This window comes from Pogona vitticeps, chromosome 2 (genome assembly GCF_051106095.1).
Source record: "Pogona vitticeps strain Pit_001003342236 chromosome 2, PviZW2.1, whole genome shotgun sequence".
Classification (NCBI taxonomy): Eukaryota; Metazoa; Chordata; class Lepidosauria; order Squamata; family Agamidae; genus Pogona; species Pogona vitticeps.
Window position 1 is genome coordinate 19,469,856 of NC_135784.1, and position 13,702 is coordinate 19,483,557.

The 13,702-nt window shown below is 45.4% G+C and overlaps 1 protein-coding gene across 1 annotated transcript; it reads right to left on the minus strand.

Annotated features, from left to right (window-relative positions):
• Window positions 1–1,408: 1,408 nt before the first annotated feature.
• LOC110091646 (zinc finger and SCAN domain-containing protein 9) lies at window positions 1,409–13,702 on the minus strand. The gene is made up of 3 exons (XM_072988392.2): window positions 9,307–13,702; window positions 5,918–6,038; window positions 1,409–4,805 (listed from the first exon to the last, which is right to left on the minus strand). The coding sequence occupies exons 1-3, from the start codon at window positions 10,075–10,077 to the stop codon at window positions 4,222–4,224; spliced, it is 1,476 nt and encodes a 491-aa protein (XP_072844493.2). The 5' UTR covers window positions 10,078–13,702; the 3' UTR covers window positions 1,409–4,221.

Here is a 13,702-nt window from a genome sequence, read left to right on the forward strand (position 1 = left end):
ATTCTGGGAAATTTAGTCCAAAGCAATGTTTCCAAGCTCCGGTGAGAGCAGTACTCTAACCTATCCCTATATGTTGACCTTATAACTCTTTTGAAATAATTTGGTTCCTTCTTATGTCTTTGACAAACAGGGGAGGGAGGGCATATGAACCCAATAAATCAACACACCCTCCTCATCAGATTGTATAGGTCCACATGAAAGTAGAGTGCATGTGTAAGAAAGAAAAAGGTTGAGCAGGAACCAGACACTTATTTCCATTAGATTGAAAACCTACAAGAGCATTGGCTCCCACCATCCCCAGGATTATTTGATTTTTGGGTAGTTTTAAGATGGGTGTGTGGATCTTCTGAAGGGCCCATCACGGGCTGATCCACCCCACCAGAAGTCTGCTTCTGGGTTTGCTTTGTAGGGCTTGGGAAGGCAGAAGAAAGGATGCCTCGTCTTCCCTCGGAAGCACCAAGCAGGGATTTGAGGCTTGGGGCTCAATGTTTAGCTGGGGAAGAAGTGTAGATGGGTAGACATTGCGGGGATGTCTTGATCTAAGGATTCTCTCAGGAGAACCCGATTGTACTGATGACCTCCACAGATGCTTTAGAGAGAGTAGGAAAGCTGAAAGGGGGCCCTTTGTAAGATTTAGATCAGTGGTTCCCAATCTTGGATCCCTACAGTTTCTTGGGCTGCAATGCTCAGAAGCCTTCACCACTAGTGGTGCTTCTGGAAGTTGCAGTCTGAGAACATCTCTTGAGAGTCCCCTGGACTGCAAGGAGAACAAACCTATCCATTCTTAAGGAAATCAACCCTGAGTGCTCACTGGAAGGACTGATCCTGAAGCTGAGGCTCCAATCCTTTGGCCATCTCATGAGAAGAGAGGACTCCCTGGAAAAGACCCTGATGTTAGGAAAGTGTGACGGCAAGAGGAGAAGGGGACGACTGCGGATGAGATGGTTGGACAGGGTCATCGAAGCAACCAACATGAATTTGGAAGGCAGTGGAAGACAGGAGGGCCTCGCGTGCTCTGGTCCATGGGGTCACGGAGAGTCAGACATGACTTAACAACTAAACAACAAAAATGGTTTTTCAGGATGCTCATAATATAAGCCCTACCCCCAAAATAAGCCCCAGTTCAGTGAAATCCCGCCCTCTACCCTTGGGCAGCAACTAGAAGATTATGATAGGACTCTATTTGAATAAATGTAGATGGTTGCACATGAACAAAAAAACATCCCCTGAAAATAAGCCCTATTGAGTTTTTTGGAGCACAAATTAATATAAGACCCTGTATTATTTTTAGGGAAACACGATATTCGCAGTCCAGGTTTATTATACCAATAGTCAGCCCTATCTTTTTGACTCACACTTCCCACCCTGTAGATTGTCTTTTAAGATGCAAAGAAAGGAGACAGTAGCCAACAATACCAGAGTATTTTATTTATACTATTAATACTGATGTCTAGATTCTTTTTCAGCTCCATTCTACTCAGGCCAGATACCCACAAACATGTCCCTGCTAATGTTTTCCTATAAGCGTCAGAGGGATCTGTTCATGTCTTGCAGAAACATTACTAAAAGTATGCAGCCACGTGAGAGGAGATGCAAGGGAACTGAAATGTCAGCCCTTGTAGGAGAAAGATGGGGAATCTGTAGCCCTCCAGATCCTGTTGAGTTACAGGACTAGGGATAGGATTTCTTGGAATACAAATTCCATCATTATCCAATCTGGGAGTTCTCCCTGACAGGCAGACACCTAATCGTGGCTCACCTGACAGAAGAGCCAAGACTGGAAATCCATGAGACCTAGCTTTCTATTCAGAAAAAAAAGCTCCCAACTAGCAGCAAGGCAAAAGCAGGAGGGTTCAGCAGAGCTAGGCCTAGCTTAGGCTCAAAGCATTTCAGTTTAGGCCTTTCTCCCAGGTGAGCCATATTTAGGTACTGTAAGATGTCTGTCTGTCAGGGAGCGCCCAGACTGGAGAATTATGAGATCTGTAGCCCCTCCAAAACTAAAGATCCCATCTGATTACAATACACATCATCCTTCCCGACTAATGGGTCTCAGGGTTGATGCTGATGGGACCTTTTGAGTCCAAGGTCAGATTCTTCAGTCACCCTTTGCAGAATATAAGACAATAATGTACTGCTCCATGTTCTTCGAAGATAAGGATCAAACATGATGTAACACTCTAACACAATTCCCATTACAGTGGTGCCTCACTAGACGATGATAATCCGTTCCACTGAAATTGCTGTTTAGCGAAATCATTGTCTAGCGAAAAGCATTTCCCTATTGGAATGCATTGAAACCTGTTTAATGCGTTCCAATGGGGAAGAATCGTCGTTGTCTAGCGAAGATCGGCCATAGGAACACCGCTTTGCGAACCGCCGATCAGCTGTTTAAACAGCTGTCTTGCGAAGCTTAGGTACCAAAAAACACCCGTTTTGCGAGCACGGAGGGAGCTGTCAAAATCGTTGTCTAGCGAAAATCGGTTTGCCAAACACTGTCTAGCGAAATTCCCCCATAGGAATCACTGTTTTGCAAATCGCTATAGCGATCGCAAAAAGTCAATGTCTAGCGAAAAAACTGTCATGCGGGGTAACTGTCTAGCGAGGCACCACTGTATATGAATTTGTTTCCTATAAAGGGCAAATACCTCTCCTACGCAATCCAGGTCAGAAATCTCCCACAGATGAAACAGGACACTGCCGCCTCCCCCACTCCCCCACCATCCTGATCTGAACTGCCCTCCCCCATTGCCTCTTACTCAGGCTGGAAATCTCAGTGGTTGGGTGTCTCTGGCTGCAGATCCAGGGGTTCAATCCCCCCCACAGGGCCTCCCATGAGTAGAGCCATCATGTGTAGCCTCGAACCATCTGCACAGTCTCAGGGCAACCCCAGAAGAAGGGAAGGGAAAAACCACTTCTTAGTATTATCTACCTGGAAAACCCTCAAAAGGTTCACCCCAAGTCAGAAATTAGCTGACAGCATGTAATGATTATTCTTTTCTCTGTTTGTTTGTTTACTTATTTACTAACTAGACCACCTCTCTCTTTGTAGAGGGGCTCATGTTGACTCCACCTTGTGTGTTGGTCGGGGGCCGGATCCTGTAAAAGCATCCCACATAGGTGCATGATCAAGTCTGGTTATAGAAAATCTACAGAGACCAGTATATAAAGTTACCCCCCATTGTAATTTTCACTGGGCAGAGACGCCCTGAGACTTCTTCCACCCTTGTAGCAAGAATGTGACGCTGAGAGGGCGTAACATTAGATGCCTCACCTCTGGCCTGGACTCTTGTCGTAATTCTTACCCAAAGAAAAGTAGGGGAAAAACAGTACTTTACCCAGTCTACAAATGCATTGGATTACAACTCTCATCATCACACCAGCTTCTGGTTCAAACTAGGGATGGGATTTTCTGGACAATAAATACCAAAAAATTCTTAATTCTGGGGGTTTTATCTACCTGGAAGGCTACTACTAAACTCTCAAATGTGATGCATCTAGGGAAAAATGGCCTAAACCAGAAGGGTTTGAAGCTGAGCTAGGCCTTGCTCTGGCCAAGCTTTCAGAAAGAAAACTCCCAGCTAGCACTGGGGCAGGAACAGGAAGCTTGGGTGGCGCTCGGCCTAACTCAGCCTCAGAACCTTCCAGCCTAGGCCTTTCCTCCCAGGTGTATCCCATTTACGTGTCTGTAAGACGGATAGAGCTCCCGTCGCTTGTCCCAGCTCCTGCCAACCTAGCAGTAAGAGAGCATGTAAAAATGCGAGTAAATAAATAGGTACCACCTCGGCGGGAAGGCAACAGCGTTCTGTGTCTAGTCGCCCTGGCCACGTGACCACGGAAACTGTCTACGGACAAACGCTGGCTCTACGATTTGGAAACAGGGATGAGCACCACGTCTTAGAGTCGGACACGACTGGACTAAATGTCAAGGGGAACCTTTACCTTTACCTAAGGTGCCTGGATTCCATCCACAGACATCTGCAAAACAGGTAGAATACCCAGAATAGGGGATTATGGAATATGCAGTCCGGAAAAATCCCATCCCAAGGCCAACCTAGTTTGAAGGCCTACAGTGAAGGAAACAGGTGTCACTTCTCTTCTCCCAACTCCCCCTGTGCCACTTCATTGCTGTATGTAGGTTGTCTCCTTATAGCACTGCTTCTGCGCAGGGACCTCTCCTATATAGGAAGACTCGACAAGTCTTTGAAGCCGATTGGAAGCTCCTCACACCTTCTCTCCAGCGTGGGTTCTCAGGTGTCTAGAAAGATGGGAGCTCTGGATGAAGCTCTTCCCGCAGCTGGTGCATTTGTACGGCTTGTCCCCCGTGTGAGTCCGCCGGTGCTTCAGGAACGTCGACTTATCATTGAAGCTCTTCCCGCAGTCGGCGCATTTGTACGGTTTCTCCCCCGTATGGATCCGGTGGTGCTGGTAGAGGTGGGCACTCCGGCGGAAGTCCTTGCCGCAGAAAATACATTTGTACGGCTTCTCCCCAGTGTGCAGCCTCCGGTGGATCAGCAGCCTCGAGTTCCACTGGAAACTCTTCCCGCAGTCGGCACAGACATTTTTCCTCTTGTCCTTGAGACCTCCAGCATGGAGCATAGGGGTTTCACGGGGTTTGCTCTGGACCGCCCCTCTAGAATGATATTCGTCCAGCCGAAGCTTTGGCTCGTTCGGCGTAGCTTCCCCCACAACCCAGTGCTGGGAAAAATTTTGCTCGGCTTCTCCCAGTGTAATCCTACGGACTTCCACTTTTTCTTCATTGTCCCACTGCAGGGGGTGCCATTCGTTTTCGTTGGCCTTCCTGCTAACTGTTGGGATAAACAGAGACTCTCAGGGCGACAGACAAGAGAGAGTTTCGAATCACAAAACGATAGAGTTTTAAGAAGACATCTACTAGTCCACTTTATCCTGATCTACAAAGCCCGAAGGCAACAAGCATTCCTAGAAAGCTCCACAGCGTTTGGGTTATGATGAGAAAGATTCGTTTCTCTCCCTATAAGCCTACCTGGCTCCTGAAAATCCATGAAGCACAACTCAAGAGCATTGGTCGGGATCTGTTAGAGATGTGACGTTTGGACTTTCCAGGGAGACAAATCCCCAAATTCTCTGTTCTCGAAGTTCTGTCTGACAGATACACAACCTACAGAGACACCTACATTTTGCTCGCCTGGAGAAAGCTCTTGCTCAGAGGCTTCACGGCCTAGCAAAAGCCAACTTCCTATTAAAAAAGGAAGTTGCCTTGGCCTCGCTGTTAGCTGGGAGATTCCCAGGCACTGTAGGGGTAGCTTATTCTTTTTTTTTTGGACAGTACGTTAGGCCATGTGAGGCCTTCTCCAGGTGAGCAAAATTTAGCTTTCTGTAGGTGTGGGTCTGTTGGGCAGAACTCCAGGGTGGAGAATTCTGAGATGTGTAATCTAAAAAATCCAAGAGGCATATGCCTATGATCTGAATAGCTACCCTGTTTCCCTGAAAATAAGTCCTAACCTGAAAATAAACCCTAGTATGATTTTTCAGGATGCTCATAATATAAGCCATACCCCCAAAATAAGTCCCAATTAAATGAAACCTCGCCCTCCACCCTTGTTCAGCAGCCAGAAGAAGATGACATGACTATATTTTAATAAATGTAGATGGTTGTACATGAGAAAAATAAAACATCCCCTGAAAATAAGCCCTAATGCATTTTTGGAGCAAAAATTAATATAAGATTCTGTCTTATTTTTGAGGAAACAGGGTAAGGTTATAAGAATGATCCTTTACTCTGCATTAATTCATTCCATAAGCTGCTTTGGATCTCACACAGGCAGGAAAGGCGAGGTGTTGGAACAAACAAACGGAGGCAAGACCCAGAATTCCCCAGCAAGCATAACCTCTGGCAGCGGTCGATCTCATCAAAAACTCTCAGATCAGTAAATCATACCTAGCAAACTGGCATCTTCGACACTTTCCAGTTTGATTTCTCTGCCGGCTGGCCTGACCTCCATCTCCTGCTGTCCTTCTTTGGAGAACCTCATAGCCTGCTCCTCAACCGGCGCAGGGATCTGAAAGAGAAGGGACGGTTCATCAAGACAGAGCTATCACCTGGGCAAAGTCCCACAACTATAGAAAAGACAGGGGATTTTTATTATCCAACTCACCCTACTATCTTTGTAACTAAGCTCACAAATATGACTGGCCTGGAAGCAAAATGACTAAAGAGGCTGTTAATCTGCTTGTTCTGGGTTTTTCGGGCTCTTTGGCCGTGTTCTGAAGGTTGTTCTTCCTGACATTTCGCCAGTCTCTGTGGCCGGCATCTTCAGAGGACAGCGACCTGTGCTCTGGTGTAGTAGGCTTGGGAGTGCAGTATTTATGGCTGTGAGATAGGCTTTTGTCTTTTTCTGTAGATGGGTGATTAGTGTGTATTGTTGTGGGTGTACTGTTGTGCTAAGAGGAAGAGATTATCTGTTCCTGTGATTGATGGGTGTCATTAGCTGGGGATCACTACACACAAAAGACCAGCTAATGACACCCATCAACCACAGGAACAGATAATCTCTTCCCCTTAGCATATTTCCAAGCAATTTACTCTACAGCTGAAAAGCACCTCAGAACGACTTGTGTGGCAATGAAAGAAACAAATCAGGAGAGTCCCAAGCTTATAATGAAAAATGGCATGACATAAAATGAAGTGAGGAAGGGAAGAGGCGGGGGTGGGGGAAAACCCTCAGCAAACTTTTCATGTCTTGAGTTCCCCACTTTAGTGGGATAGCTGCTGGATGAAAGCTGGGAAGAGGTAAAGGCCGATGGGACTGACATCTCAGGGTTCCGAACGGGAATCCTGATTTCCTTTTCTCTCTCTTCCACAACCTGCAGGCTGAGGGAATTCCTGCAGACATCGGAGGGCCTTAGTTCACATAATATAAAATTCCCATCTCTAGTTGTGGGTTCAAATCCCAGAAGGGTTCCTGGCACGTTTGAAACCCCATACTCGCAGCCCCATTAGTGCAGAGATAATAAAGCCTTCAGAAGCGGTTTCCCAGTTCCTCCTCTGGATGACTCTTCAGCTTCTCCAGAACTGCAAACTACAATCTAAGAAAGCCTGGTTCCCCTTTAAAAGCAATTTTATTCCCTTAGCTTTAAATCCAGGGAGAACTTTTTTTTTTCAAGAAAGAGGTGGTGACCAGCTGGCCCATTCTCATTTCTAAACAGGGATTTTCGGAGGGAGGGCCCTCTGAATCAACTGAGAGTAAGTAGCCTGGATGGCCATTTGACTCGGGAGAACTGCTTCAAGCAAGCTAGTACGGGATTTGAGAAGCCCGGGTATCTTCCTGGAATTTGAACCTGCAACCTGGTAGGGTATTTCTGTGTTTTGTGAGCAACAGCCTCCAGAAGTCTGCAGGAATTCCCTCAGCCAGAGTTCGGGGAAGTAGAGTCCATGAATCCTGAAAACCCCATGCGCAACCCACAATCTCCAGTTTCGTAGCTGGCCATTTTATATGGCAAGCCAACGGACCTTCGGGTTCACCTATTTTCCCGGGGCGACAGGAAATTACCTTTAAATGGTAATTTAATTCCACCAAATGGACTCTTGGCATGACTTTCTCAAATCCTATATTTTGTTACCACTGATTAGGAAAGTCTGCTTCAGTATTAAGGAACTACTGATGTAGAACTGAAAGGCTTGGTGGATAAATTGGGCTGGGCACCCGGTTCAAATGTCATCTCCCTCGTCACAAATACTTGCCGAGGGTGCCCTGAGGAAGCGGACACCTCTCAGCCTTCGACCTACTTCACAAGAATGTCATAAAGAGTGCAACCGTATGTAATTTGAACTCTAACAATAATCCTATGCCGTCAAGTCAATTCTGACTTACAGTGACTTTTTTATTATTACTGTTTTCCAGGCAGAGAATTCTCAGGCATAGTTTGTCCTTCCCTTCTTCTGGGAGTATCTTGAGACTCTGCAGCTTGCCCAAGGATACTCAGGCTGGCTCTCCTTCAGGAAGGCCCAGTGGGGGAATCGAACCTCCAACCTCCGGCTCTTCAGTCAGTGACCTAAACTACTGAGCTATCAAGCCAGCTTTTTTAAAAAAGCCATATATAAAAGTTATATATATATATAAGCTGGATTCCGAAGGGGCAGAGGAACTAGAGACCAAACTGCTAACATTCGCTGGATTATGGAGAAAGCCAGAGAGTTCCAGAAAAATATCTACTTCTGCTTCATTGACTATGCAAAAGCCTTTGACTGTGTGGACCACAGCAAACTGTGGCAAGTCCTTAAAGAAATGGGAGTGCCTGACCACCTTATCTATCAACTGAGAAACCTATATGTGGGACAGGAAGCAACAGTTAGAACTGGATATAGAACAACTGACTGGTTCAAATTTGGGAAAGGAGTACAACAAGGCTGTATATTGTCTCCCTGCTTATTTAACTTATATGCAGAATACATCATGCGGAAAGCTGAACTGGAGGAATCCCAAGCCGGAATTAAGATTGCCGGAAGAAATATCAACAACCTCAGATATGCAGATAATACCACTATGATGGCAGAAAGTGGGGAGGAATTGAAGAACCTCTTAATGAGGGTGAAAGAGGAGAGCACCAAAAATGGTCTGAAGCTCAACATTAAAAAAACTAAGATCATGGCCACTGGTTCCATCACCTCCTGGCAAACAGAAGGGGAAGACATGGAGGCAGTGACAGATTTTACTTTCCTGGGCTCCATGATCACTGCAGATGAAGACAGCAGCCACAAAATTAAAAGACGACTGCTTCTTGGAAGAAAAGTGATGACAAACCTAGACAGCATCTTAAAAAGCAGAGACATCACCTTGCCAACAAAAGTCCGAATAGTCAAAGCTATGGTTTTTCCTGTCGTGATGTATGGAAGTGAGAGCTGGACCATAAAGAAAGCAGACTGCCGAAGAATTGATGCCTTTGAATTGTGGTGCTGGAGGAGGCTCTTGAGAATCCCCTGGACTGCAAGGAGAACAAACCTATCCATTCTAAAGGAAATCAACCCTGAGTGGTCACTGGAAGGGCAGATCCTGAAGCTGAGGCTCCAGTACTTTGGCCATCTCATGAGAAGAGAAGACTCCCTGGAAAAGAACCTGATTTTGGGAAAGTGTGAAGACAAGAGGAGAAGGGGACGACAGAGGACGAGATGGTTGGACAGTGTAATCAAAGCGACCAACATGAATTTGACCCAACTCCAGGAGGCAGAGGGCCTGGCATGCTCTGGTCCATGGAGTCACGAAGAGTCGGACATGACTTAATGACTAAACAACAACGACAACAACAATAAAAATTAGCTGTGATTGTTACCTGCAGTTTCTGCTTCTCCTTCTCCAGGAACTCTTCTGCCAGAGCTACTGCTTGGGAACAAGTCTCAGGGTTTCTCTCCCGGACCCAGGTTTGCATTTCTGGGGGCAGGATGGTCAGGAACTGTTCCAGGATCAAGGCTTCCAGGATCTGCTCCTTCGTGTGCTGCTCAACTTTCAGCCACTGGTGGCAAAGGCCCTGCAAGTGGTGACACACCCCCTTCGGCCCCTCGGCCTCCCGGTAGCAGAAACGCCGGAAGTGCTGGCGTTCCTTCTCCCGCCTCATGGCGTCCCTTTGCAAGATGGTCGCCTTGACTTTCCCATAATCCCCTCTGTCCCCAACTTCCATCTTTTCAAAGGCCTGCTTGGCTTCTCCCGCCAGGGCTGGGAAGAGCCGGCTCACCCAATCCGCCTTGGGCCACCGGCACGCCTTGCCCACTTGTTCAAAGGAGGCCAAGAAAGCTTTGGGGTCGTCCCACGGCGTGGGTTCCTCTGGCAAGACCGGGACCCCACAGCCTGAGCAAGGGGCCTCCCTGGGCTTTAGCAGCTCCTCCTCCTCCTGACACTGTGTTTCCCAGCACGGGGTCAGCAGCTCCTCTGACTCCTGTTTTACCTTCAGCCCTCCATCCCATCTCGGGAAGTCCACCGTCTGGCCAGTGGCGGAAACCGGATCCTCTTCCTTGATTCCTTCCAACCGGATCCTGGGTTGGGCCCCTGCTCCAGCGTTTTCTCCAGCCTCTGTCACGACACTGCGCCCTGGGCCAAACGCAGCCATTCTTTCCCGATTTTGGCAAATAGCAGCAAATTCTTTTTTTAAGGGGGTGGATGGGGTGTTTGCTTACAAAGGAGGAGGGAAGGGAGGTAACCCAGTCTCTTCTCAAAGACAGATGGATTTAGCACGGCCAGAATGTTCCTAGACAATACCCAATACCACTCTGAACAAATCTTGACTGATTCTGGAAGCTGAGCAGGATCACACCTGGTTGTTACTCAGAAGGAAGGTCACCAGCGAGGGGGGAAAAAATCCTGTAGAGACACCTCTAGAGTTGACAGTACTGGTCCACACACACCAATGCTCTCATGCTATATAAGGCAAGTTCATAAGTCCCTACTTTTCCAGATGCCTGAACCTGATGCAGACATGTAAGTACGCAGAATAATCATCTTATAATGATCTTGGAATTGTAGAGATGAACGGGACCCTAAGGGATGATCGAGTCCAGCCCCTGACAAGAGAGGCACCCTGGGGGAATCGAACTCCCAACCTTTGGCTCTGCGACCAGATCCGTAAACCCACTGAAACTAGGAAGTTCAGAACACAATCCGAGGGCGGGAATCTGGAATCAAGTGATGTAGCCAAAGGGCTCCACACTCAAGCAAAAAAATCCAATTAAGATTAATTAAAAGTTAAAAGACTATATCCTTTTTTCCCCCTTTCCTATCCAGGAGGGGCTCCCCAGAAAGATCCTGGAGGGGGGTGGACTACGCCTTTTTTTGGGGGGGGAGAAATGAGAATATTTCCTTGCCCAGGAAGGTGAAAAATGCTTGAAGCGCTGGTGTTTTTTTACCCTGAAGTCGTGGGATCACCTAAGAAACCCGGAGGTGGTGGGTTCGAATCTTGCAGAAGCTCCAGGCATGTTCCAAAGCCCATAGAGGCTGGTTTTTCTCACTGCTTCCTTCCGGAATGAAGGCGTCCTCCGAATCAAACAGCACTCTTGGGGTTCCTCCCTCTCCTCGCATTCAAAGCTACCACGGCTTCGCTCCCAGCAAATAAAAGTGGAGAATGGGGGGGGGGGGGGAGAGACAGGAAGTGGGACTTCCCCCAGGAGTTACATTCTCTTCCGGCTCCATCCCAAGTTTCCTGCTGGTCCTCTCTAGGCATGGGCCGCGTTGTCTGTCTTAACCCTTCAGGGACTGGCCAAAAAAATAATAATAATCAGCGAACCCGGAGTAAGAATCTCTTTGAATTCCCTGGTTTTCCATTCCCACCGATCACTGGTTAAAAAAAAATTACCCCATAGACTTTTACTGATTCTTTAAAATAAAAACGAAATTTTATCTAAAATACTCAAATTATTTTCCTTCTGGTTTTTATCAACCTTTTTTTTGCGCTTCCAAATCAGGAGACTGTCTTGGGACTTTATTACTGTATATTCAGAATAATTCACAATAATATTTATTTATTTATTTATTTATTTATTTATTTATTTATTTAATTTTTACCCCGCCCCTCTAGACAACGTCCACTCGGGGCGGCTTACAAAAATTAAAACACATTAAAACAATGTAGAAAAATAACTAGCATGATGCAATTATTATAATTTTTATAATAATTATTATAATAAGCAGCAATTGTGGAGTTGAAAAGGATCCCAGGGGCCATCTAGTCTAACCCCACAGAGAAGCCAGATATTTTACCTTTTTGCCTTCTCTCTGAGTCGATCAGGGCTGAAGACGAGTTGGAATTTAAAGGAAAGGCTCTTTTAAATGGAGATCTGGTACTTTACCTTAAACGGCATTCCCATCTGTTTTTCTCTACCTGCATTTTGGCAACATCTTTTAAAGAAAAGATCTGCAGATCTCGAAAGCTTGCACGCAATTTTTGAACCTTTTTAAAATGTAAAGGTATAAATGGATTTTTGTTTCATGCCCAGAATGGCTGTCTCGATATTTTGTAATTCTCACAAACGGGACAAAAAATTGAGGAGGAGAACTTTTAGGGACCGAGATGCTTCTCCCCATAGGTTAGAAATGCTAAATTTTTGGACTACAACTCTCAGAATCCTCAGTCAGCATGCTGGCTAAGCATTCTGGGAGTTGTAATTTTAGAGGAGGCGGACTCGACCTTTCTTTTCAAACAGGCTGGCTGTCTTAGTGGGTGTTTTAAATAGTTTGTTGTGACTTGTCGCTTTCAATCTATTTTTGTTTTGATTTTTTATTTTGTTTACCATTTTAAAATCCCTTTAAATATTTGTATACTTGCTGGTTTTAGCTTTTATGGCCTTTTTAAGATGAAAGGCAGGGTGAAAATATTTTACATAAATAAATACATAATCAAAAACTTTCCAAGGGCTGAATGCCTCTGACCATGTGAAGAGTGCCATTCCCCAACCTTTCGGGAGGAGATTCTTTTCTTGAATTGGGTCTTTAAAAAAAAGGAACGCCGGGCATGCATGCAGTGCCTTTCCTTTTAGAAGCAGTACTTGAATTACTGGGAAACATGAAGGGCTCTGAAATATGCAGATCTTACCTCCTCAGCTCCCCGCAAATAACTGTTACAGTATTTACACACATCCATCAGCCTAAAGAGAGCTTTGTTCTGAAGTATGTATATTCTTTTCTGTGGTATTAAAGCAGAGCCCTGACAGCAGTGTTTCTGAGCGGATCAGTTCCAGGCTCACCCGTGGATACCGAAAAACGTAGTTAATAGCAAACTTATTTAATAGCAAACGTTATACAGTATGTTTGTACAGTACAGTATATGTATATAGCATGGACTCTGGCTCCCTCTAGTGTCCAGTTCTGATTACTTCATCTTTAGAAATCTATATTTCTAGGATTTTTCTTTTAATATTTTAAATATTTTCACACTGTGGATAAGAGAATCAGTGGATGCTGAACCCACAGATAAGGTGGTCCTACTGTATTCTGCCCAAACAGTGTTGTTGCACCTCCTGCCAAATTTTATTTTTAAAAAAACTGGTTAGTGCTCTCTTTTCTGGGTTGTTTTTTTCAGCTTCCACCAGAACCCATTGTACCAGTTTTCCAGATGCTGTCTCAGCCTTAAGACATGTTCATGCATCAAGCATCAGTAACTAATTGATAGGTTTTTTAAAAAAATTGATAGTTCTTTTTTATTGCCTTTTCTTCTGGATGGCATTGGAGTACCTTAGATTTAAGCACTGTACTATAAAAATACAAAATCATAACAATAAGCTAATCAGTTTGTTTGTTTTTTTACTTCAGAGTGTCTATGCAGTGCTTCGGAACTTTGGATTCCCAGATGTTCTTGGTTTTTGTTAAGGGCAATTATAACTTTTAGGTAGCGGATCAGGCACAGCCTTTCTGCAAACTTTTACCTAATAGACAGTGGCTGAAATCCAATTGCTCTTAGGTGAGGCTGTGTAAAGCTGGTGATGTCATCGGCCTTAGGTGGTGTAACTTGTAAGTAACAGGATTTCAGCCTCTGTGCATTTGGGTCATACATCCCAGCATGTTATTGCTTAGAACCGAGATGTTAGAAAAATGAAGAGATACACATCATTCTTGTACGTAATGAGGCCAAAATGGTGAAGAAGAGGGAAATACGTTCTACGTCAAACGGCCATCTTTAACCCTTTCAGGGCACTCTTCTTCTGAATATGGTCAACATATCCTGCTGACTCCACAAACTGCAAATT

Excerpts from the sequence above, each read along its gene's own strand:
- LOC110091646 (XM_072988392.2), bottom strand. The coding sequence starts at position 10,077 with ATGGCTGCGTTTGGCCCAGGGCGCAGTGTCGTGACAGAGGCTGGAGAA. Across the intron at positions 6,039-9,306 it reads AGGAGAAGCAGAAACTGCAG|ATCCCTGCGCCGGTTGAGGA; the intron begins GTAACAATCACA and ends CTTCTCTTTCAG. Across the intron at positions 4,806-5,917 it reads CGAAGATGCCAGTTTGCTAG|TTAGCAGGAAGGCCAACGAA; the intron begins GTATGATTTACT and ends TTATCCCAACAG.